General features: G+C 45.5%; 3 protein-coding genes across 8 annotated transcripts; 2 read left to right on the top strand and 1 right to left on the bottom strand.

The window, feature by feature from the left end:
- Nucleotides 1–627: 627 nt before the first annotated feature.
- Nucleotides 628–17,193, bottom strand: PLA2G7 (phospholipase A2 group VII). Of its 3 annotated transcripts, none has more exons than XM_066547560.1 (11): nucleotides 16,848–17,193; nucleotides 10,204–10,331; nucleotides 7,996–8,146; nucleotides 7,294–7,387; nucleotides 6,591–6,659; nucleotides 5,969–6,116; nucleotides 4,448–4,561; nucleotides 4,082–4,173; nucleotides 3,486–3,659; nucleotides 2,342–2,490; nucleotides 628–1,996 (listed from the first exon to the last, which is right to left on the bottom strand). In XM_066547560.1, exons 1-11 carry the CDS (start codon nucleotides 17,191–17,193, stop codon nucleotides 1,893–1,895), a joined length of 1,569 nt encoding a protein of 522 aa, XP_066403657.1. In that variant the 3' UTR covers nucleotides 628–1,892. The 3 variants fall into 3 exon arrangements, with proteins under 3 accessions (XP_066403657.1, XP_066403656.1, XP_066403659.1); XM_066547559.1 differs by lacking the exon at nucleotides 16,848–17,193 and adding an exon at nucleotides 10,503–10,983; XM_066547562.1 differs by lacking the exon at nucleotides 16,848–17,193 and adding an exon at nucleotides 10,570–10,673.
- IMP3 (IMP U3 small nucleolar ribonucleoprotein 3) lies at nucleotides 11,056–12,688 on the top strand. The gene has a single exon (XM_066547568.1). It carries the CDS (start codon nucleotides 11,093–11,095, stop codon nucleotides 11,648–11,650), a length of 558 nt encoding a protein of 185 aa, XP_066403665.1. The 5' UTR covers nucleotides 11,056–11,092; the 3' UTR covers nucleotides 11,651–12,688.
- Nucleotides 17,056–25,228, top strand: ANKRD66 (ankyrin repeat domain 66). Of its 4 annotated transcripts, none has more exons than XM_066547567.1 (4): nucleotides 17,056–17,322; nucleotides 18,739–18,892; nucleotides 20,225–20,453; nucleotides 24,824–25,228. In XM_066547567.1, the coding sequence occupies exons 1-4, from the start codon at nucleotides 17,278–17,280 to the stop codon at nucleotides 24,888–24,890; spliced, it is 495 nt and encodes a 164-aa protein (XP_066403664.1). In that variant the 5' UTR covers nucleotides 17,056–17,277; the 3' UTR covers nucleotides 24,891–25,228. The 4 variants fall into 4 exon arrangements, with proteins under 4 accessions (XP_066403664.1, XP_066403661.1, XP_066403663.1 ...); XM_066547564.1 differs by having other exon boundaries at nucleotides 17,064–17,322; nucleotides 24,819–25,228; XM_066547566.1 differs by lacking the exon at nucleotides 17,056–17,322 and adding an exon at nucleotides 18,457–18,564 and having other exon boundaries at nucleotides 18,659–18,892; nucleotides 24,819–25,228.

Raw genomic sequence — 25,228 nt, 5'->3', positions numbered from 1 at the left:
TTTGAGGGGTAGGGGTGGGGAGGTTTTTTTTTTCTCTCCATAGGGGAACATAGTTGTTTTGGGTTGAAGTCTTGCATTTGCTGCTGTTCCAAAGCAGTGGAAGAAGCTGGAATAAAGCTTTGCTGGCATGTATTGGTTTGTTTCTGTGTTTTAATGACTTGTGTCTGTTCCTGTGCAGAAGTTCAAATGCTGTGTGAGGGCTGTTCTGCAGTCACTGGTTGTGTTTTGACCCTTACCAGCTCTCTAGAGCACTGTGAGCTATGGTGAATGTTTTGAAACATTAATTGTACTTAATTAATTGAACTTGCTGCAGCTGTACTAATGAAAGATGAAGCTTTTCCTATCAATATGAAGAAGACCCAATGGAATGGTTTTGCTGCCACATGTGTGCAACATGCTGAGCTGTTTTAAGGACCTGCTGCTGTTTTGAGGAGATCTCACCTTTTACTCCCCTCCTCAGGTGTTGAAAAGGGGGTGCTATTTTATAGTGGTGTTCCATGCTCCTGTGTAGCATAGCTGCTTCCCTCCTCTTCAGCAGCTGTAGATTTTTCATGCTGAAACAAGGACTTGGAAACCCAAGGTGGCTGATAGTGAATCTCATAATAGATCTCAAGTGTTAGTGCTGACTCAGTAAGACAAACATGTTTATTTGCTTAATAGAAACAATACACAGCACTAGGCTGGGGAGAATTTAATTAAATTCTGAAAGACACGTCTTAGGTGTTATTACAATCTCATTTTAAGATCGCAGATTATGTAAAATACTTAATTACACTGTTAATTTCTTAATTTGTTTGCTTCAGTGGTTTTGTTTGTAAGCTGATTTTGAAATTAACAGAATTTAGAAGACACCCTTCCATGGGGCAGCTTCAGGCAGTTCTGATCCAAAAAGGAGAGCCTAAAAGAAGGCTACCCAGGTGGCTGCTGACAATCTTTGTCCAGGTACTACCACTGCTGTCTGTATCTGTCAGTGGGAGCCAACTGAGTCCCCTAGAGACCACTGTGAGTACCTGGCGAAAGCAGAGTGTCTGGGGAGTGTTTACTACCTGGCCAGACCTCGGGAGCTGAAGAAGTGCTAACAAGGAGCACATAAAGGGAGCTGTAGAGGGGCCACATCTGTATTTCCCCTGCAGTCCAACTGAGTGATAGTGGAAACACAGACAAGGGAGGAGCTGCTGGAGCTTTGCCCACAGGCAATTACAGTTGCTACTAGTGTGCCCCAGGGAAAAGCTTTTGAGATATAAACATCATCCTCTACGTATGGCACTAAACACATACTTAGGTTTAAGTGGATTAAGCTCCTGTGAGGAGTCTTGTGTCTGGACTTCCTCTGCTGTCAGCTGAAATCCTTCCTGTATCTTTTACTGTGACTTATTTTAACAAGACACAGTCTTGAAGACCACCCTCCACAGGCATCTCTAACTCCCAACTGTTATCAGAGCACAGCTGAAATACTTAGAATCTAAACAGGAAAGTGGTAGTTTGGGGGTTTTTTTTGTTTTGTTTCTTTCCCCCTACCCTGCAGGAAAGGCTTGCTGGATGCAAACTGACATAAAGCTTGGTAAACAAACCTGAATTCCTTGGAGCTCAATCTGTCTTTCTGCAAACTTGATTCTAGTCAAAACCAGAAAGAGCATTTAAATTATACCAAGTGATTTCCCCAAGCTGCTTACAAAGCAGAAGTTACCCTATTACAGTATTTCAGAGCATCCCACTAACTCATTTAAACAGAAACCTCTGTTTTTATGATTATGTAACTTAGTGCCTTGCTTTTTTTTTCCCCCCCACACCCCAAAAGCTTTGTTGGTGTTTAATACCACCACATGTCTCAGCAATGTCTGACCAATATTAGTGTCCTGATGTCCATGGCATACAATACTCCTTTGTATTCCTTACTCAGGTTCAGCTGGAGATGTGTCAATATTGGTTCCAGGAATAACATTGGGTCCTATGCCATCCACAAGTGAATCCCACTGATCAAAATCCTTCTTAAGACCTATAGGAGGGGGGAAAGAAAACCAAGTGGCCATGAGTTAAGTAACCAGCTTTTTGTAAAACTACACTAAAAAATGAAATCAATTTAGCAAAGTAGGGAAGGAAAAATGTTTTAAGGAGGAAAAAATGATACTCCAGATTTTTTGTACCAGAACAAAATGTCAGTGATTTTCCTCTGAGTTGCCAAGATCACAAAAATAACTGACAAACCTCTAGAAGAACTCTGACTTATTTTTTCCACTGACACACTTATTTTGATCTTGTTTTAAACAGAATAGTTATATAAAAAGCTTCACAGGAATGAAATATTAGTCAACTTCCTACTTTGCTTTAAACAGATACTTACTCAGATGTTTCTGTAGGAAGGCTAATGAAGCATGATTGCTGATATCAATAGCTTCATTTGGATCTATTTCTCCTTTTAATTTGAAAAATCTTGCAATGATTCCTCCACTCACAAAGGTGAAATCAGGAAAGCTCTGATGTACTGACCCCCTGCAAAGAGAAAAATGATCAACAGGCCTGTAAGACTACATTAAATTGCCTGATTAAAAGATGCAAGACTTCAGTCAAATGTCTTGTGCTGTCTTTAAGAGAAGATAAAACAGGTTAATCTCACAAACAAGATTAGCAGGAAATTCTGCACTAACCACAGAAGGGAGGAAGGTTTGTACATGCTCGCTCTAAGTCACTGTAACAACAGCAATAAAGAGTTGGTTTGGCAAAGCATCAAAATCAAGTTGTCTCCCTGATCAGTGGTGCAGGATAGAGCCATCCCTCCTCTGGCTGCAGAACTGCTCCCAGAATGCTTTCAAGTGTTCAAATGCAGGCTCAAGGCTCAGCACAAAGCTTGTGCCCCAGGGCAGGAATGCACACCTTGGAGTGTCTTAAATTTGGGGTTCCTGGCTGCTTTGAGAGGTTTTTCTCCCTGCTGTAGGGGATGTATGGCTCATTTAAACATATAGTGAAAACCTGGGCCATGAGGACAGACAGTCATAGTATCATTTAGGCTGGAAAAGACCCTTAAGATTATTAAATCCAACCATTAACCCAGCACTGCCATTCCAGCTCTAAACCATGTCCCTCATTGCCACATCTACATGTCTTTTTAACACCTTCAGGGATGGTGACTCCCCAACTTCCCTGAAGAGCCTTGTCCAATGCCTAACAACAGTTTAAATGAAGAAATATTTCCTAATATCCAATCTGAACTGCCCCTGGTATGACTTGAGGACATTTCTTCTTGTTCCCTGTGAGAAGAGCCTGACCCCCCACCTGGTTCCACCCCCCTGTCATGGAGTTGTAGAGTGAGGAGGTCCCCGTGAGCCTCCTTTGCTCCAGGCTAAACATCCCCAGCTCCCACAGCTCCTCTTCCTCCTCAGGCTTGTGCTCTAGGGACTGTCTGTCTGTCTGTCTGCAGCTACCTGTAACTGCACAGCTCCAACACAAGCTTCAACCACTGATGGAAATGACGGCTCCTGAGCACTTACTTGATAGTGATCATCTTCTTGTTTGTGTCATTGGAGATGAGCTTCTTAATCTTTAAAATGTTCTCAGCCCACTGGAATTTTTCAGAGTTGATAAAAAGCAGCGGCTGCTGGACGCTGTTTTGGTAAATGTCGTCACCTACAGGAAGCATCCACACATCGAGGGCAATGCCACACCTGCCAAAAACATCTGGATATTGGCACAGAAGCAGAAAGTTTGGAAATTCTGAACATGTTTTGAGTTGCAAGAGACACGAGAAAGAGAAAGTCTTTCTGATACTGAACAGGTAAATGAATCACTTTGTTTCATAATTATCTCTACTCTGGGGGAAGAGAATTAGTCCATTCTTTCCATATGTTGGTCTCCACTGCCAGGTGCAGCTGGACTGCAGGGTCCCACAGCATCATGATATAATAAGATGCAGCTGTTATGTTCCACCATAGCCCCACACTTGGAAAAAGCATTGCTGGAGAAAGCAAGACATGCCAAACAACACTGTTCTTCAGAATTCAATCAGTAGTTAGGGGATCCTAGGTAAAGTGCCCTGCTCCAGACCTCTCAAGTGCCAAATGTCTCTGGCCTCGTTTTGCATACTTACCTAAATCTTATTTCTTTGCTGAGACTTTCAATAACTGTAGCACCACCAAAAGAGTGTCCCATCACAGCTATTCTGCTAGTATCAACAGAATCCTGTCAAAAAAATCCAGGTGCTGTAAGAGACTTTCTTTCCCAAACGTATGTTTTTAAAGGGAATAATTTTTTTAGGCATTAGACCCAACTGAAGTAGGAAGAGCATAATTTCAGCTCTGTTACTCTCTATCCAGCTTTGGATGACCTGAGAATATTTTCAGAGATTACACAGTGATCTTCAGAATACTTTACATGAACCAGTTTAGAAATGGAAGGGGGAAATCAGAAGCATTATTAGGTGTTTAACAAAATGCAGGTGGCACTTTCCACTCACCTTTAGGCTGTTCCAGTCAAAGTCTGAATGTAATACATTCGTTACTTCCTCTCCTGAATTGATTTTAAGAATGAGATTGAGAGCTTTGATACACTCCTGTGCTCTTTGCTGCACCTAGGGAGAAAGAGAGGGTGGGGTAGAGCAGTGAAAGAAATCATCAGACAACTGCCAGGCTCGAGTTGAGCACAAGACTTACTCTGATAGTTTTCCCCCACTATTCTGAACTGCAGAATGGAGCCATCTGACAAACAACAAAATTAGTTTCTGGTGGTGTAAAGAGCTGAAGCTCTCGTGTAGATCCTCTACACACAGAGGCATTCATCCCTGTAACATGCACCAAAGGCCATCAACTCTGTCCTGTCACTGCCTAAGAAAAGGAGTTGTTGGGATGTACAAAGGCTTAAGTTGCAAAACTCCAAGGAAGGCTGACTCATTGATGCTTCTCAGGCTGGATAAGCAAATATCATTCTATCACTGCCCCATCACACAATAGCCTTGAAACTGTCTTTACATTGGATAAACCATACTAAGAAAAAGTGAAGCCCATCCCATGTTTTATATATACTCATCCTTGAAAACTGTAGTGAAGCTGTTGCAAAAAAAGATTTTCATTGTTCCATGAGAACAGTTTTCAACTGTTATGTCAGTAAAAGAAAAGCTTCAAGAAGAACCAAGGAATAGTTGTGATCTTAAGAACCACAGTGTGTAGGCAGCCAACAAGATGTCTGTGTATCACTGAATTTCAAATCAATCCCAATCTCCTGACTTCTCTACTTGTGAAATTTGCAGACAACAGCTTCTGAAGGCTATTTCCAAGCTCAGACATTACACATTCACACTCATGGGTAGGACATTGTACTCATCCAGGAAATGACTCTTGTACTATTGTCTGTATGGCCCAGGGAGATAAAGAGAAGCACCTCCCTGGCTAAGTTTTCATTAGCTGGAAAAACCACTCCCATATTTTAAAGGTCAAGTGTATGCTTGGAAGAGCTTGTCAGAATGGCCACATTACATACAGCTTGGATACTGCTTATAATAAATTGGAAGTCTGCGCTGTTTACATTGTTAAAAACACCTTCAAGTGTGGTAAGGACTATAAAACAAACATCCCACTCAGAGCAGCCATGATTCATCATTCCATGGAACAGTAAACGAAAGCTAATGCAAGCCTAAGGCCACACAAACACTTGAGCTCAACTCTGTGTCACTCTTAGGCTGGGCTGGGCAGCAAAAGTGTAAGAGACAGAGAAAAAACAGAAAGTTGAGTGGAACCAGAAGAGAAACAGATGACTCAGCTCAAGAGTGCAACTTCAGGAAAAAGCTTTGTTGAGGGAGCAGCTTGTGCTCTGAAGAAAGCTATTGTTGGCTGTTTCACCTTCAGGGGTGCAGGACTCAATCAATTTCTGTATCTCCCCAAGCCATGGCAGAAGACTGCTCCCCTGGCCAAAGGGAGACTCTGCTAGCCCCAAACACAGCCCTCCTGCCACACTTCCCAGAGCCCAGAGCCAGCCCAGGCACCTGCTTATGCCGCAAGCAACGCTCCTCCTCGCCAGTTTTCAGTTTCCTGTAGTAGATCCACTCCTTCTCCATGTTAGGCGGAGACTCTTCCTGAGACTCAGAAACGGACCTTCTTTTACAATAATATGTGGCTGAAGCAGATTCATCTCTGTGATAACAAGAGGTTATTTCTGGGTGTGCATTCCATTTGGTTTGAGATGAAGTCAACAAAAGTTTCCAGTTTCACTCATCTGAAGAGATTCAGCTATCAACCAGTGCTGTTGCAATTGCAACCCAAGTGTACACAGACTTTCTAAATAATACAATAACCCCACCAAAACTCCCACCTCCTCTATATTCTTCACCTACTTTATATTCTAACAAAAAGAGTGAAACAAATAGCATATCTGAAAAATGACAAATGATATCTACCCCAAGACTTTTCATTCTCAGGCTCATCTAAACAAAAGTCCCTTTGTTTGGAGAAGAGTTGAGCTATGGGCAGTGTGGGCAGGGCTGAAAAAGACATGTTAGTTTTTCTTTTTTAAAAAAATCCAGAAATTCTTCTTTAGAATAAATAACATTCTGTTCAATGTGAGAAAGTTGCTTTCCATCAGAACTCCAAAATGCACAGCACACTCACCTGTGCTCCACAGCAGCCACTATAAAGCCCTGAGAAGCCATCTCTATGCAAATAGCAGAATAGATTGTCCTGCAATAAAAACCACACTCTGGTGAGATGTCATTCTTTTAGTTCCATTGCTCTTTAAATGCTGACCACACTAGGTATACACTAGTCTCCACTCAATATTTCTTCTCTTTGAATTTGCTACCCAGCAAAGCAAGATTTCGTATGCCAGGCACCACAGCCTGTTCACAAAACCTTGGTACTGCTTTACTGTCTGTTCAGAAAGGAAGATGCCACTGATTTTTAATAAGTAGCACATACAGCACTTTGCATCTTCAAAGAGCTGTCCAAAAATTAACCAGCTAATTTTCACAACATCCTTATGGGCTGGTAAATATCTTCCCCTCCCTCATAACAAAGGTAAAACACAAATGGAGCTCTGAGCAACCTGGTCTAGGGGAAGCTGTCCCTGCCCACAGCAGTGATGATCTTTAAAGGCCCCTTCCAACCCAGGCTGTTCTATTATTCTGTGACCAACCATACACCAGCCCTGCTGTTGTTTCAGTGGGGGCATAATGACATATGGCAGCCTGTTCTTCAAATCTGTTTCAGCTCCACAAGGATCTCACCTCCCTACTGAAATCTGTTCAGAACCACCCTTGGAGACTGCTGTCTTCACAGACAACAAAACCAGTTTATCAACAAACTGCAAAATTACCGAAAAGCTCCAAGTCCATGCGAAAAAACAAGAAGTGGGTATTTTTCTCCTGGCTTAAAAGCAGCATTTGACTTTGCAGGACAGGTCACTGAACCTAAATAAAAGTGGAAGTGTACATCATTATAAATAAAAATGGAAGTGTACATCATTATTACTGGAATGAGAGAAAGCATTTGTTCCTGTGGAAAAGATCCCAAGAATGTAGTGATCACTAATATCAGAGCAATCACCTAAAGAGAAGGTGCCAAGACTCATCTTTAAAATAGAAAGCAAAAATGGATCTGATTCTGAAAATACGTTCTACTTGGCAGAAGATACTTGTCTTCTCCCATCCACAGCCTGGCACAAGGTCTACATATCTCTGAAATCTTCATAGTCAGGCATCTAGGTCTTGCTGATATTCAGACCTTAGGATCTCTCTGACTTTTGTATATTTGCACATTTCCTTGTGGGATTTAAATTGCAACACACAAGTGCAGCTGACCTAGAGCAAACTGCCCAGACACTTCACACTTCTATCTACAGCAGTCAGGGACTGCTGAGAGTTGGGGTCACATTTAGCACTCTCACTACACAAACCCATCCCACAAAACCACACTTTTTAACTAAAAACTCTTTTTCAGCCCTGCAGCAGTAACACCCTACTCATGGAGCACGGAGGCAGTGACAAGAATAAAGGAATAAAACCAGAAGGAGTCTTACCAACATAGTAATGGAAGAGCCTTTCTCCTACAACTCGATACATATTAAGGAAGTCAGAGAGTCCCTGATAGTATTCTTTGTCCGGAATCCATCGTGCCTCTTCGATATCTGTGGCATCATATGCTGGATAATACAGGCGCAAAAAGCTTCCCTAGGATTAGGAAAAATTTAAAAAAAAAAAGGAATATTGGTATTTATTTCTATATGGAAGAGGAAATGGAAGACTAAAACATTTATAGAAAAGGTTTTGGTTGCAAGAATGCAGTTCAAGAGAATGATGAGAATCTCATGAGAAAATTATTATCATATACAGGCTTTGATCCCAATCCTATGTCACAATTTTCCTGTGCCTACAATGAATTTAAAGTAACATAAGATAGACATCATCACAGGTGGAGATACACATCACCTTCTCTAGGTTAGCTTAAGGCTTATTAGAAATGCTTCATTTAATTAAGTTAATTATTACAAACACTCAGTACCTATTTGCTCAATCCAGCATCTTGCTGGATCTTTTCTTCCGTCTTCTTCACTGGGAATGGTTTGATGATGTGCTTTGGTAAGTTTCATAGGGCTGACTGAAGTTTAAGGGGTGACTGAAGATGACCTGAGAGCTGGAGCACCTCTCCAAGCATGACAGGCTGAGAGAGCTGAGCCATTCAGTCTGGAGAAAATAAAGCTCTCTAACGTGGCTGTAGTGTTCCTGCCTAAACTGAGCAGAGGTTGTCAGCAAAGCCCTTGGGCAGCTGCACAGCAAGGGAGAACAATAAATTGCTCTTCTTCCTCATCAAGATGTTCACAAGTGTCTTGTAGTCCATCCTTCTAAACACAACTTTGTTGGCCTGTGTTTCATCTGCCTCTGTTTCTCACCACCAGTTCAAATCTCTTACTGTCTGCACTCCAGGTATCCCAGGAAAGCACCCAAGCTTTCCACACTCACGAGGACCTTCCATATCCCCTTGTCAGTCTTTTTCCTTCACAGACAGCAGCAATGTACCAATGCTACAAAGCAGACTTCCCAGCAGATGAACTGTGTGCAGTTTGCATTCTTAATTCCTGGTTTGCAAGGAAATTTGCAATACTCCATTAAAATTCACTGTCTTGCTCCAGCTGTACTTTTGGTTTTGCAAGTTACAATCATGGCCAAAATAAACATGAGCTTTGAAATAAAGCCTGATTTCTTGAACACTAATTTATCCGTTTACCAAAAGTTTGTTTAATGAAGCTTGTTTCTATTCACTTATCAAACTTAAATCAACCTTTGACACAGAGACCATTGTGGAAGAACTTTCCTCCACATTGGTAGTGATATCAACTTGATCTCAGAACAGTCCCAGTGAACCTCCCCAATGACTAACTGATTACCAGAAAGGGGAAGAGGTTCATTATTTATGCCTGAGAGAACTGCAGTTGTTCATAATACTTATGTAAAAAACCTCACATGCGGTGACTGCAAAGAGAAACTCATAACTTCTCTGTGCTGATATGGCATAAGTTCAGTAAAGGAAAACATATGAACCATTACAAACTGATCTCAAGTTTCACTCCATCTGGCTACTCTGTGGAGTAAAACCACAGTGTAAATGCAGGTGTATTCTCTCAAAGGCAAGAGGATTTGAAATGAAACTCACAATGAAGAAAACTCACAATGAAGCTCATTACTTGTCTGGTTAATGCCCCTGTCTTACTATTGTGGCTTCTCACTGTGCTTACCTCTTGCAAAATTGACATCCTGTTCATCTTCAGAGAGATAAAATCTCAATAGACATCTCGTCTCTTACCCTGCAGCTGAAACACTACATAGGCTCATCTCCAAACCCTGCCAAATCCTGTTGAGATCTTTGTGATGAGAACAGCCACAGAGACTGTGTGTGGAGTCTCCTCAGGAGCCCAGCACAGGAGGCAGCAGTGGGGTGGGTGGGAAGAACCCCGTGGGTCTCAGAATGACACAGTTTCTTTGCAGTATCTTTTGTAGGAGAGTCAGAAAGGCAAGGACATTAGAAGAGGGAGGAATTGGCCATGGGAAAGGCTTGCAGGTTACATCCATCTGGTAAATGCCCAGCACACATCCTACACCAGGATGGAGAGGATAGAAAGCTCAGCTGTGAGTGTCAGCATGGAGCACACAGGCCAGACCTTCTGCTTTAAAACTGCAGCCGGTTATTTCACTAACATTGTGGCTTAAATCCAAACAGTCGAGAGCTTTACCTCAACTGCATTTTCTGTCATCAGGTCTGTACATCCAACTGAGTGTGGTCCCTTTCCTTCAGGGATCCTGTAAAACTTCTCAGTGCTGTTAGTGCTCCACATTTCTACTGGTGACTTCACCGACGAATCTGGGGGAAAAAACAAAAGCAAATCAAGATACCATCATGGCCTCTGTGACAAGACCACCCACACTGAAACAAATCCAGCACGCTGAAAATCCAGAATTAGGAAAACCAAGATTGAGCCAATACAGAAATCTGCTTGTGAGAAACAAAGAAATCCCGAATTGTCAACCTGACCTGTTCTACTGGGGATTTTCCTTGTTGTATCCTGAATCCCAAGGAGCAGACAGCGCCGTGCACTTACAGAAAAGTGGGATGAAACCTTTGGATGGCGAGCCCGCGGCGGCACTCGGGAGATCTGCGGTGCTACGAACCGCACAGAGGAAGGATTCTGCCGCTCCTCGAGAAAAACCGGCCTGTGCATCAGGGGGAGTGGGATGTCACAGAGAAACACAACGCCGCTGCCATTTTTCCAGAAGGAATGACGAATCCCAAGCTCGGCCCCTGGCGAGACAAGGTCGGGCTGTCCGTGCCGGAGCGGGTGACAGGGCGGTGTGGCCGTACCTGGGCTGACCCCTCCGCGCCGGGCTGGCCTCGGCGATGCGCAGAGCGCGGGGGAAAGCAGCCGCATCCCGGGCTGGGCTCTATCTGCCGCCTTCTCCTTGGGGAAGGAGACACGGAGCCATCCTTCTCCCGGTACCCCGCCGCCCGGGGCGGGGCTCCCAGTGCGATGTCACGGCTGCTCCTCCCCGGAAAAGCCGCGGGGCCGCGGCCGCTCCGCCCCGGAAAAGTCCCTCTGAGGCGCGGCGGATCCCGGTCCCGCGAAGATGGTGCGGAAACTGAAGTACCACGAGCAGAAGCTGCTGCGGCGGCTGGACCTGGTGAACTGGGAGGTGTCGGGCGGGAACTTGGCGGAGGTGCGGGCGCTGCGGCGGTACCGGGTGGGCCGGCGGGAGGACTACGTGCAGTACAAGGCGCTGGCCCGCGCCGTGCGCGCCCTGGCGCGGCGCCTCCGCGACCTGGGCCCGGCCAGCGCCGCCTTCCGCGCCCGCTGCGCAGCCGCGCTGCTGGAGAAGCTGTACGGGCTGGGGCTGGTGAACAGCCGGCAGTCGCTGGCCGTCTGCGAGAGCCTCTCGGCCGCCGCCTTCTGCCGCCGGCGCCTGCCGTGCCTGCTGGTGAAGCTGCGCATGGCGCAGAACCTGCGCCACGCCGTCACCTTCGTGGAGCAGGGGCACGTCCGCGTGGGGCCCGAGGTGGTGACAGACCCCGCGCTCCTCGTGCCCCGCGCCGTCGAGGACTTCATCACCTGGGTGGACGCGTCGCGCCTGCGGCAGAAGGTGCTCGACTACAATCAGGAGCGTGACGACTTCGACCTGGCCGCCTAGGGCTGCCCTGCCTCACAGGACACGCTCACCGATAGCACCACCACGGGATATTCACACACCTGCAAAGGGAGCCAGAAGGAAACTGTGCGCTTCCAGTGTCGTACTGACCTGCTCCTGGCTCCCTTTCACACCTGATGGTTCCATTCATCCACGCAGAGGAACAACCTTTACACATCCACTGCTTCAAGAATACATCCAGTGGTCCAGCTCCATCATCATCCCTGGCATGCTGTCCTGGTTTAGAGCAGATTTTTCTTCTCCTCCGCTTCACTCTCAGATCTAAAGGTGCAGAACTTATTTCTGGGCTCAAGAGACAGATGGGGATACCAGCATCACCCCAGGACACATCTCAGCTCCATCATCGTGCCCAGCTCCCTCATCCCTAAAAGTGCATCTCCATCATCCTTACATCCCATAAAGCAAAAGTGATTGGAAAAGTCTCTGCCCAGTCGCAGGAGAGGATTTAGGTCAGACTTAAGTGCTTGGCAGCTTAATAGCAGCTGCTGGAAGGGGTTTTAAGCCAAGCTGAGCGGCTGTTTTAAGACTGAGTTTAGCTGCTTCACTGCTCTTTTTCCAAGAGGTTGTCCTGGTTCCTCCTTCAGCTGGTGAATGCACAGGAATCAGAGTTACTTCTGGAAGGGTTTTCTTTTGATATCAAGAAACAAGGAGGGGATTTCTGGGGCTCAGCAGTAAACAAGAAGGCCAAATACCATGTTTCTGGAACTGTTAAAAGTTTTAGCCAAAAACAGAATTAAAAACAAAACAAACAAAAAACTTTTATTGTCATGTGAAGTTGTGAAGGGATGTTTGATGCTATGAGTTGTGTCTTTGCTGTGTGGGGTTCCAGATTACCATTATGCATCATTTATGGACCAGGATCTAACTGGGGAGGTGTTGGAGCAAAAGCTGGTGTAACCATAACTGCAGATTTGGGGGAACTTCTGCATTTAGTACATTAGCCAGGGGCTGTTGGGAACTTTGTTCCTTTTTGATAAAAAAAGCAGAAAAACAAAAATAAAACTGTTGGATTTTTTTTTAGTTGGTGAAGAAGTGTGTGGACTGCTTTATGATATAGTTTCTCTGAGTTTATTCTGATTTGTAAATGGTCCAGTAAGCCCTGTTTGCCACCTTTCTAAACTTTTTTTTAAGTTTTTATGTAACTTATGTAAGTCTGGTTTTATTTTAATAGCTAGAAGGCTATTACTGAGTTGTAACATGTTTATCCTAGGAATGCTCTCTTTCCCTTACCCGGGGCTATGAAAGGATTTGGCAGTAGGTTTAGGAGCAGAGCTGTGACTGTCCATCCTAAATCCAAAGAGCCAGAGGAGTGCAGCTACTGTCAAAGCTCTGGATGTGGATGCCTTAGTGTGGCTTTTTCGAACAGAAAAAGTATTCAGCTGAGGTATGTTTTGTATTGCATGACTACAATATGCCACCAAATATTATGCCAAGTTTTTATAAGGCAAACAGAATGTTTACATTTCTTTCCAATCTCATAAGCCAGCTGTATTAAGCATAACAATTATTAAAGCAATAATAGATACTAAGAAAAGGACACTAAACAGGTGGATAAACCATTTGCCTACTACTGCTGTTTGTACTTTTAATTTATTTCAGTAACCATAACCTCAACAACATCTTAACCTTTTTCTTAGAGTGTGCATCTTGCTTATGGTAAGAAATACAACCTGAAAAAAAGTTTCACACCTGACACCTGACTTCTAAACACCTTCACAGCTTCCCTTTCCTCTAGAACAGTGCCATCATTTCTTGGGAAATTTAGAAGAATTGCTTTATTCAGGTGCAGGTTAAAGCAGTTTTTCTGCTGTGCTTTACTCTTTTGGGGGAATTTAAGTAATAGCACAGTTACTATGCAGGGGATTTTACTACTGAGATGCTGAACTCCTGTTCTGCCCCATGTGTCCAGCCCTTGGAGGAACTGTAGAAAAGGAGATATCAAACCTCCAGCCTGTCAGCCTCTGCAGTTTATATCATCACCCATTCCTTTTGTATGAAACCTACTTTTTATCATTCAGCATCTGTAACAGAAGAGAAATAAACCTGTAGACTGTTAAGCAGTGGGAATTGATTTCCTTAGAAATATGTGGGATAACAGCATCCATCACCCCTGCTCTCCTCCTATGGTACTGGAAATCAAATTCTTATGTTCTCTAAGAAATCAGGCTGTGTGTTTATATGTCTGTGTGCTTTAAGTCTGGAATTTCTTAACTGTGCTGGTTGTACAGTAGCTGAGACCTGAGATGAGTGTCCTGCTCCTCACTTTTTAGCAGCTGGCATCCTCACGCATCCCCGACCAGAGCTGGGTCCGCTTCAAGTACAATAAACAGATAAAATGGAAGTTCCAGCAGCACAGCCACATTCCTGCTGATGATGACAACCAGGGAAATAATGGCTTCCTTGTGTTCCACGGTGGTTTTGCCTTTAGTTCCTGTGTTTGGGTTTGTTTTCCAGAGCTGACATACTGTGGCGACTGCTGGGTGGTTCCCGTGGCAGTTCTGGAGCCGGGGATTGAAAGGGCACAGGAAGTAGCTCCTACAGCCTTTCCCAACACTTGGATAAACATGGAGGCTTTTGTTAAATTCCAAGGCTGATCCAATGTCAGTAAAATTGGCACAGCTTCCATGGTCTTGTGTAAACTGGCAGGAGGATATGATCCAACATTGCCCTTTTTTGGGCCAGGTCCTTCAAACTCTCCCCTCCAGTGCTCCAGGGACTTGCAGCAGGAGAACTTTGCATGTGAGAGTAACAGGATGGGGTCCTGGGTGTCACTGTGCTTCTTCCCTGTACCTTCTGAAGTGGGCTTGATGTTCCTCAGGTACCCCAACATCTCCATGTGTCTTGTGGGAAGTTGTTGCTGCAGGACAGAGGATGGGGCAAACTCACTCCATGCCTGACAAAACTTGGCCACTGCCACCTCCATATGTGCCTGTCCCAGGACCTGGGGGGTGCAGGGGTACCAGCTTCTCCAGAAAGGGAGAACGGGACTGCAGGGGGGTCTGGGAAGTGCAAAAGCCATTGGCAAACAGCGAGTGGTTTCCAGGCAGAAGCTCTCACTTGGATAGTGGGCAGCAGGAAAGGAGGTTTTACCAGGGCCTTTGGTTTTAGGTTTGAGGGAGTTATTTTTTCCTCTGTTTTTTTTTTCTTTTTTCTCTTTTATTTTTTTCCTTTTATATTTTCTCTTTTTTTTTCTCCTGATCTTGGCTTTCACTTTATTTGAAGGCTGCCAAAGCAGAGAAGCTGAGGCTGAGGAATGTGGGGGAGCTGAAGGAAGGAGTCCTTCACACTGACGCCTTTTGTGCTGCAGTGTGTAAAAAGCTGAGGCTGTCACTGAAATGCAAATGTGTGGCTTTTCATTGATCTAAGCTCCGTTATTTTCCCAGTAAACAAGAATGCTGCATGTTTTAAAGGCTGCTTCCATCCGACATTTTGGTGTGGCTTAGTGCTGACCTCAGTCAATCACTGACAGCACATCACCATGAGCCTTGGGGCTGAGGAAGGATGGTACATCCCCCTTCTCAAGATGGGAAATAGAGACTGAGAAATAAAGGTGGAACTGGGCAATTCCCAAGTTTTTGGGTGATGGTCCTATATCCTGGGCTAGGCCAGGGCCTCCCAGCCTTGCTGAAGGGCACTTCCCCATGCTCATGTCTGCAGCACTCCCAGTAAGAAACCCCATAGCAGATGGAAGCATCACTGTCCCCTTTTTGAGCTCTGAATAAGGTTTTAAATACATCCCCTGGCAGACCTGACCCTGGAAATTGCCATTTCTCATCACCAGAGCATGGGATCACCTTAGTCCCTATCCCAGAAGCCAAAACATTTCAATATTCACTGAATCTGGGGGATTATTTTCTTAAGAGTTATGTCAACATTTACATGAGAGCTCCAGCTCTTGTCCCTGCTTTTAAATACACCATTTTGGGCAGTGAAGCATCTTTTCTGACCCACTGTTTGCTGTTTTAGGCCTGCTGCAGGACTTTGTAATGGGAAATGTGCTTGCTGGGAACTCCCTCCTCTCACTTCTCTGCAAGCACAGCAGTCTCTTCCTCCCTCATATCAGCTGATTTTGAAGACAGAAAAGTATTTTGCTCCCAGCAGGCAGAGAAAGGGGAGGCCACCCATTAATGAGAGATGGAGATCTGAGCATGTCCCATTCCTCCTGGAGCTGCTGTTAGGGGATCCCATGTGTCCCCAGCAGGGTGTCACCACAGTTTGATCCCACATGTCCCCAGCAGTAAATCACCACAGTTTCTGGGCTGCTGTGACCCCGTCAGCGGGGTTGGTGAGTGCAAGCCCAGGCAGCACCACCACCCCCAATCCCTACCCAGAGGAGCCACCAGGCTGGGATGGCTGTGTCACAGGGTAAAGTGCAGGCAGGCTGTCCCGGCGGGTCCGTGTGGCTGACATGGCAGTCCTCGACTTGTCCCTTGTACCTGAGCTTGGACTTGAAACACACCAGGGAAACCACGTCCTAAAACCACCTTCTCTCCACACCAGCTCCAAGAGCAGCTGAGGCACAGGGTCCCGTGCACGTATGGGGATGCTGGGTTTGGAGACGGTGAATGCCGTGCTGGAAGAGCACTCAAACCTCCTACACCTTGGCCCCCTCAGCTTCCCCGAAGAATTTAGTGGGGAAGGAATGCTGGAAGTCACCAAATCCAAACCCCTGCTCAAAGCAGGGCACACATGGGGCTGCCTCAGATCTGCATGTCTCAGTGCTGGACACCCGAAGCACACTTTAATCACTCTCGCTGTGAATTATATTTTCCTCTTCCATCTAGTCGGAGTTTCCCCTGCTGCAGCCTGGGACTGCTGCATCCTCCCATCACCATGCTGGGCACAGCAGTGTTTGAGGTGGGTTATATTTCCCTGAATGCTGTCCACACACGGATAGGCGAAGCGACACGTCCCCTGTCACCCCTGTCACCCCGTTACCCGGAGTGACTCCCACCCTTCCGCAGGGACGCACAGGGATTTGGGGCCGGATAAGGGGCTGGAAGGAAGAAAGGAAGCAGAGGAGCGCGATCCCTCGAGGGCTGGGGACAGGGAGTGCGAGCAGTGAAGCTGCGTGAGGCGCTGCGCAGAAATTAACTCCTTAAAATTCCCCTCACGTCACTATTGCTCCTCCCGTGCTCCCCCCAGATCCTTTTTTTGCTCTTTGCAGGGCTTCACGTACCTGTTGTGCGGTGTCCCGGCCGCCCCCTGCTCCCGTCCCGCCGTCCCGAGGAGCAGGATGTCCCCTCTGGCCACCCACGGCCCTCCGGAGCCGGGCGAGCAGCGGCTGCTCCCTCAGGACGCCGCCTCTGTCGCAGGCACAGCGACTGCCGGGCTCTCCCCGAAGGGGAGGGACCAAACTTTGCCTTAGTTTCCAGCTGAGACAATCTTTCTGAGAGAAATCCTCCCTGGGCCTGGAAAACAAAGTTCTGGCATGGAGCCATGCTAAGCACAGCCCGCGCGTCCCGGCGGAGCCCGCGGCTGCCGAGGTGCTGGGCCGTGCCCCGGTACGGCAGGGACAGGGTCATGTGTGGGCTCCTTGTGCGTGAGCTCCGGATCTCCCGGCTGGGGCTGGGTCAAGCAGCAGAAACCCCAAGAGAAAATTCCCCCGGATGGGTTGCAACACCCCGTGGAGGAGCTGCAATGCCTGTGGCCGGGTGAGCAGTGGGGGACGGCGCTTTGGCTCAAGGTTGTGCTGTAAAAATACAAATCTTTTCCTCTGTCCTTATAAAGGGGATAACCGCAGTCTAGGGAGGCAGATCCCACTTTTGGGTGTGACATCTGGGGTGGCTGCAGGGGAATTTAGCACAGGTTCCTACCTGTGGGGCAGATCTGTACTCACCCCGCTTTGCATAGTCCCGGCATTTGCCCCCTCAGTAATGCTGAATTCAGGGAATTCACCTGAAGTAATAAAAGATTAATTTAGCACCAGTAATAAAAGATTAATTTTGTGAGAGATCGACAGCTGCGAAATGCCCTTATGAGCTGCAAGGAAGGCAAAGGGAGGCAGCAGGGGAGGAGAGGAGGTAGAATTTGGCTTGGCTTAAATTGCTTATTAAATTGCCCCTCTGGACTGTCTCCTTGGAGAGCTGCTGAGCTCCTGCCTTGGGATCAGCAGCTTCCCTTCCCTATGTGTATGGGTATGAGCAAAAGCTGGAAAAGAATAAGAAAGTTGTATGAAAAGGTCCAAGATTTTTTTTTTCCTGTACTCTTGTCCAGACTTCACTTCAGTGATGGGCTGGATGCATTAAAGTTTGACATTTTCAGGATAGATTTGATGCTGTTGAAAGGTGTTGGAGAACAAGTCAGAAGATTTTTTTTTTTAATCTAAAGGAACAGGTTCTTCAATGTTAGTGAGAGACAATGAGGAGGAGGAAGCAGTACACAGGTGGTTAGAGTAACAGAGATCCCATGATACTTCTTTGGCCCACTAGGGGCTCCAAAATTTAATTTTCTTTTTAATATATTCAGATTTCCCAGATGTGGAGGAGTCAAACTCAGTAGAAGACAAATATGGGTCTTTCTTTTGGATCTTATCTACACAGTCCAACCACCTAGGTGTAAAACAGGCTATGAATCTTAGTTTAAGACCATTCATCCTTGCCCTATCATCTCTTTTTATATGCTTAATTATTATTATCCCTTTTTATCATTTTCACCAAACAACATCAGAGGATGCTTGCATAGATGTTGCTGATTTTCTCTGCAATAAAATGCTACCAGTAAGAGATCTGCAGCACTGGCAAGGGAGGAGCCAGTTCCCATGGTTAGTGAGCACAACAAACCTGTGGCAAATGTTCAATGTGGCTTTAGCTACAAGTCCTTTATATAAAGGACTGCACTTTGCTGTAGATTTCTGTGTCTACAGACCAAAAGTCACCATCAGTCTGTGATCACTGGTTTGAAGATTTTTTTTTTTTCCCCTGTCATTCCTTTTACCCTTTTTTGGACAAATCTTGGTCTCTCATGGTGCCTGTCTCATTTTTAATCCAGGTGCTGCTTGACCTATTGAAGCTGCTGAGAGGAGCTGCTCATCAGTGAACACCATTGAATGACCATTCCTCTGTTACCAGGTGCCTTCTTGCAGCATGACAGAGCTCCATGAAGCTGTGGCTGTGGGTGACTATGACCTGGTGAAAAAGATTTTGAAGGCAGGGCGCTGTGACCCAAACCAGAAGGACGTCGACTGGCATGACAGGACCCCCCTGCACTGGGCTGCTGCCAAAGGTAAGGGCACCCCCAGCTCTCCACTACCTCTGTAAATGGACATCATAAAAGGTGATGCTGATCACCTGTGATTGTATCTAGGCTGGCAAAATCTCAGCTTGTGTTTGGTAATTTTGTCCCTAATGTGCAAAAAAAAGTTAAATATGCATTTAAATGGGAACTTTGCCTACAAAATAGTTTATGAGACTGCTGTTGAAGTGATTTTTAGCTTTTTTTCTTCCATCACACAACAATTTGCAATTTACATGATGTACACATTGGGAATGGCTGCTTTTCCCCCCTTACTTTTCTAAGACATGACTCCCTGAGTTTATTTCTCATGAACACCCGTGGGAAAGAGCAGGAGGTCAAACCCACTGTATTTACACCAGGTATTTATCAAACCAAACAGAACAAAATAATAACTGTGTTTTTACATTGCTCTTTATATCCCACGTGATTGAATGAACAATGCAGGACCAGAGCTGCTTGCAGCTCCCATTTGGTCTTTCACCTTCAGAAGTGTCTGATAAACTCAAATATCCCTTTGCAGCCCAAAAATAGATGATGCAACAATAAATAATGTATAATTGCACACAGTGTAAAATGGGAAACTGGACCTCTACTTCTCTGTGCTACAGTATTTGTTGGGATCTCATGTCATCATATCTGTCTTTGCTCAGAAATCAAGTGTGTGATTTCCGTTTTACACTTAAGACCATGTTTTTGTTTTGTCCTGATGGATTATCAGGCATTTGAACATTAGCAAAGGGGTCTGATCTTCTTAACAAAAATGATGGTGAGAAGCTGACAGAGCCTAGATGTAATTTGGAATAGTCAAGCTCAGTCAAGGCAGTGTGAAATGGTGTAGAAATAACTTTTTTTTGCTTCTTTAAGCAATTCCATTGGTTAGAAAAATGTGAAAATGAATGAAAAAGTAGAAGTTTCTCGACTTGCTATCCAAAAAAACTCTGTTTTAGTAAAGCTGTTCACAGGTTTTCCCATTCTCAATGTTTAAATTTTATTTTGCAATTGAACTAAAAACCAAAATGAAACAATGAAATAGCTAATTGGTCAATGACTAATTGAGATGTGCTGTTCAGAAATTAAAAAGTTTTTTGATTTGGTTGGTGTTTTTGTTGTAAATTCCTTCTGGAAATAGTCGAGTTTGGGAGAAAATAGAAAATAATAGCATTTTCTATTCAGTATCCCTGATATATAAATATGATGTGAGTCAGGTGGGTGAAATCTGTGTCTGAGGGAATTATGACCAGCTGTGTGTGACCGCCTTGTGCATCCTGAAGCTATAAATTGTAAAGCATCTGCTCTCCTGGTTTTGCTGCGCGTCGCCAGGGCGGTCAGACCTGGTCAGGCTCCTGGTGGATCACGGTGCCCGGCACTGCCTGCGGAGCGATGTGGGCTGGACGGCGGCTCACTTCGCTGCCGAGGCGGGGAAGCTGCGGGTGCTCCGCGCCCTTCACTCCCTGCACGCTGCTATGGATGCCGCCGACCTCTTCGGAGACACTCCCCGGAGGCTCGCGGAGATCTACGGACACCGGGAGTGCTCCAAATTCTTGGAAAAGTGAGTAGTGGTGGCAGGTCTCGCTGCGGCTGCACTGAAAATTAACTTCGCTGCTCCACAGAGGACCACAGAATACACAAAGTGTGTTACTTATCTTCCCACCCAAAGCCTGCTAAAGCCCTGACACACAAGCTGTAGTGGATGAGCAAACACGGGCCTGTCACGGGGAAGCCGTGAGAAGACATTCTTTTATTCCCCTGCCTCCTGCGGTTTCCCTTGGTATGTTTTCAAAATCGTTACCACTTCATGACATCATTGTTTTTGTAAGGATGTTGCAGAGCCATTATTAAGCAACAGAAATGAAAGCAACTGACAAGTGTTAACCCCTTACAGTGGTGAATAGCAAATACACGGGTTGAGTTGTTTAGGAACAGCCCTCGGCAGCTCTGTGTGTGTGTCTGAGTGTGTATATATATTTATATGTATATAATTTGGCTTTCTTATAGTAAAGAAAAAAAAAGCCACCCTATTTTTTTACATAATCACTGTAAATTAGACCAGTTAATAGGATGGTCATATAGTACTTCCAAATTTTGGGAAAATCTTTGTTGTCTTAATTGCTTGCAGTTAGCACTGTGGCAGCACATGCCATAATAAATATGTTTTTTAATGGTTCCCAATTACCATTCCTGTTTTTCAGCTGTTGGCTTGGCTCACAAGTATTTTCATCCTTGCAAAGGTGTTTCCCTGGATCAGGATGCTTTACTGCAGAGGTTTGAGCTGTGTCTCATCCTTCATCTCTCTAAAGGAGTGGGACAGATCACCAGAGGCCAACCAACTTGTTCAGTGCAAGCCACAGTCCCAACACTACTTTACTTGAACACATTGCCCATGAAAGATACACGTGCCAGACCCTGGAGTGCTGAGAGCTCCCAAAAGTGTTTTCTCCCTGGGTTTTTCTGTGACATTACAGTCCCATCATCATCCTTCACTGGCACCTCTTCCACATTCTCAAGACTGCTTTGGAACCATATATATCCTGTTTGTTTTTTTTTTAAATAGGCATTTATCCAACTCAAAATCTCCAGCTTGTCAGTGCAGCACACAAGCTGCCAAGTTTGAAATCAGACATGGTGACAGGCAAATATCTGAGGAGGCCAGTGCTTGACAAATGCCACTTTTCATTAATCCATATAAACTTTTCTGTAGGTACTGCTGTCCTTCTGTTGTACTTCTTAAGCTTGGTTCCTGCTGAAATGCCCCGTGCCCACCTTTTATCTTGACACATCAGAGTCCTTCCATAAGAAAAGACAACCAAACTGTGCAAAATTCCCCTGTATAGAGCCCAGAAAACTTTGTAGTGGAGACACAAGCTCGGGTTTCCAAGCTCTGGTTTCCAAGCTCTGGCTGTTGGAAGCTGCTAATAGCTTTGCATTTTACCTGCCCACTCAACACAGAATCATGGAATGGTTGGAAGGGACCTTAAAGCTCATCTCATTCCAACTCCTTACCATGGACAGGGACCCTTTCCACTAGACCAGATTGCTCAAAGCCCTTTCCAGTGTGATGGAGCTGAACGCTGCTAGAATGGGGCATCCAGACCATCTTAGGGCTAAAGTCTTATTGGTTTTGGAACTGACATGCTGTAATCTCCTGCTATTCACCACTTTCCTTCCACACAGATGTATCAGCTCTTCTTACTCTCAGACCCTCAGTTTAAAGGCATTTAGGCAGCCAGCAGCTGATAATGAAGCTTAGATTAGATTTTTTTACTACCTAGCCAGTGTCTAGGTAGTAAAGCTCAGGTCTGCCAGACCTTTGAGAATGGGGCATTGTCTTCCAGTGGCGATTCTTTTTATACTCTTCTCAGCTCTTGGCATACTTAGTTTCTATACCAGAACAGGTAAATATTATCTAACCCAGAGGGTGAAAGTCTGCAGACTTCTGCCCCTTGCATGAAAAATTTATACCAATTACTTGCCTATTCAATGCTGTCTGTTTTGCACTAATCTCACCAGTAATTCCTGCCAAGTCTGTAGCATTTGCTGTGCCCTGGATGTGCTCCAGAGCCATGGGAGCAAGGGGTAGGGGAATTGCCTGGATGATGCCAAAGGGCAATGCCTGTGGCAGGCGGAGGTGCCTGGGAGAATGATTGACATTGTGGTCTGAGACACCTTAGCAACAGCCCATGGTGACTCAGGTCAGCTGCTGAAGGGCTTTCTGAGGTGAATGACCCAGATTTAAGGTGGAAAACTCATGATTTAAGGTGGAAAACTTGTCTTTCAGAACCACATGCTGGCCTGACTCACCCCACAGCTGCATGGCTCAGCGTGGCTGGCAGATCTAATGACTAGGAAGATGCTTCAAATGCCCAGTCTAGAACACACACAGAGCCTGTACAATCACCTCATGGCCATAACCCAGCCTGTGGGCAGCCAAGAGTTTATCACTGAGGCTCAGGAATACTTTTTAAAACCAGCCACTATCATTTATGACCACAGTGGATGCTTTCACCCTCACACACTGGTGTCACATCAGCCAACTTGGAGTAAACTAGGAGGAACAGTTGTCACTTGTAGTGTAATTTCAATTACCATCTGCTCCTTCAGATGTGCAGAAGCTCCCAGAGGTGATGTCCAGGGTCAGGCAGTGCCAAAGGATACAGGGCAGCACTGTGTACGCCTGAGACAGAGAATTAAGAGTGTGCTTGCACAAAATGCTGTGCAGCACAGAGCATCTCTGCTCTCCACACAGTGGTGTGTGTGGGATATACATAGTAGGAACATTTTGTTACATACCATCCCCATCAGATTTGGATATTTGCCTGTCATGCAAAAAGAGAGAAAAAGCAATTTTTAAAACCATCTGAGGGTCTGCACCAACTGTAGGGCTGATGTGCATATCTACATAGGCCTATGAGCATCCAAATCCTTCATTAATCCAAATTCAGCCCCCTCTAGCACCACGTGACCCTTGCATGCTGTTTGTTGGTCCCCAGGTGTTGCCAGCTGCATGAACTACCTGAGCTGGGCCACTGAATTGTGCTGAGAACTGCACCCACATGGAAATATTACATGTATCAACATGGAAATATTATTAACATGCAAATATTAGGAATATTCCGCTGCTGAATATCAGTACCACTCACTGAGGTTTGCATGAACATGCAAAAGTTAGGAAACAGCTGCTTTCAAAACTGCTGCTTCTGAATAGCAAATGTGTATTTTGCATTAGATTTGGTTTGTGTGAAAAGGGTTTTACTCTTGATGCTATGAGACCTGCCAAGAAGGGGAGAGAGACCCCTCAGCCTGTGTCTGCTGCCAGCCTCTCTGCAAAGGGCCAGCTGTTGAAATTGCACCAAAGGGTCTTGCTGTCTGAGAGCAGGGCATACATATACTCATGTATAAATAAATAAATAAATAAATGTTAATATTTAAAAGATTATAGAAAAATATTTCTTGCCCTTGGGAGCAGATACTTAATAGAAGACAATAGGGTAGTTCAGTTGGAAGGGACCTACTGCTAATCCCATGGCCTGACCACTTCAGGACTGACCAGAATTCAAAGCATCTTATGAAGGGCATTTTCCAAATGCCTCTTAAACACCAGCTGTCATGGGGCATCAACCACCACTGCCAAACATAAGCTCTGTGGAGATCTTAGAGCACCTTTCAGTACCTGAAGAGAGCCTACAAGAGAGGTGGAGAGGGATTTTGGACAAGGGCATGGACAAGGGGGAATGGCCTGGTTAGGTAGGATTAGATATATTAGGAATAAATTCTTGACTGTGAGGGTGGTGAGGCCCTGGCACAGGTTGCCCAGAGAAGCTGTAGCTGCCCCATCCCTGGAAGTGTTCAAGGCCAAGCTGGGTGGGGCTTTGAGCAGCCTGGTCTGGGGGAAGGTGTCCATGTCCATGGCAGAAGGTATAGAATGAGATAATGTCCCTTCCAACTGAAACCATTCTGTGATTCTATGACATAGAAAGCCCACGTGATGAGATGCATCAATATGGAGCTGCTGACTTTGCTCTGTGCTGGCAGCTAGAACAGCATTGCACTCATGTGACAGAAATGTTCTATTACAGAAAAAAAGGATTTTTCCTGATATTGGATGGTGTTTCTGACAGAGATTCCTGAATCCTGAGTGCCTACAAAATCAGAGCCCTGCAGGAGGAGGAAAGGGTTTGTCTTCTCTTGGGCAAGACTTACACTTGGAATGTCCATGTCTGGATGCAGGCAGTGCTGGGGCCCAGGGGCTCCCTGTGAGTGGAGGTTGGGGCTGCACCATGCTGGACACACTGTGGTGTTTCTCAAGTGTTGGTGGCATCAGGGTTTTGACCAGACCGAGACACAACCCCTGACACTGCAGATGGGCACCTGTGAACAGAGATGTGTGTGCTGTGCTCACTCTTGGTTTCTCTCCCAGAGCAGAGGTGGAGAGCAGGAACTACCGCAGGAAAGCTGCACTGAGAAAAATACCCTTAGACCAGAGAGATGAAGACTGGGAACTCAAGAAAGAAGAGCTTAAGAAAAATCCACCATGTTTTTGGGAGAAGTGTACGGCCTCTATTCTAAAGAAACATGGGGGAAAAAATGGGAAGCAGTAGTGTGCCCTGCCTGTTTAGTGCCTCTGATCCTTGCAATGCAGAGCAAAGGCACTGGCAGACCTCAGGTGGATCTTTAGTGTGATATTTGGGTGAATGGAAGAAGCAGAAGGCTACAAGAGTGCATCCTTAGAGATACGCTGTAAACAATCTCCTTAAGAGCTAGGAGTGCTTCAGCCTCTCTGTGTGTTTCTATGTACCTGATCTCAAAAATAAAAACAATTGAAGGATA

The sequence above is a fragment of the Molothrus aeneus genome, chromosome 3 (assembly GCF_037042795.1).
Source record: "Molothrus aeneus isolate 106 chromosome 3, BPBGC_Maene_1.0, whole genome shotgun sequence".
Taxonomy (NCBI): domain Eukaryota; kingdom Metazoa; phylum Chordata; class Aves; order Passeriformes; family Icteridae; genus Molothrus; species Molothrus aeneus.
This window is presented reverse-complemented; position numbering and strand designations above follow the sequence as displayed.

Coding starts and splice junctions, on each gene's coding strand:
- PLA2G7 (XM_066547559.1), bottom strand. CDS start 10,896: ATGCGGCTGCTTTCCCCCGCGCTCTGCGCATCGCCGAGGCCAGCCCGG. Junction 6,660..7,293: donor CATGGACTTGGAGCTTTTCG/GTAATTTTGCAG, acceptor TTTTTATTGCAG/GACAATCTATTCTGCTATTT. Junction 2,491..3,485: donor AAGAAGATGATCACTATCAA/GTAAGTGCTCAG, acceptor TTCTCTTTGCAG/GGGGTCAGTACATCAGAGCT.
- IMP3 (XM_066547568.1), top strand. CDS start 11,093: ATGGTGCGGAAACTGAAGTACCACGAGCAGAAGCTGCTGCGGCGGCTG.
- ANKRD66 (XM_066547564.1), top strand. CDS start 17,278: ATGGGTTGCAACACCCCGTGGAGGAGCTGCAATGCCTGTGGCCGG. Junction 17,323..18,738: donor GCTGCAATGCCTGTGGCCGG/GTGAGCAGTGGG, acceptor CTCTGTTACCAG/GTGCCTTCTTGCAGCATGAC. Junction 20,454..24,818: donor TGCTCCAAATTCTTGGAAAA/GTGAGTAGTGGT, acceptor TTTCTCTCCCAG/AGCAGAGGTGGAGAGCAGGA.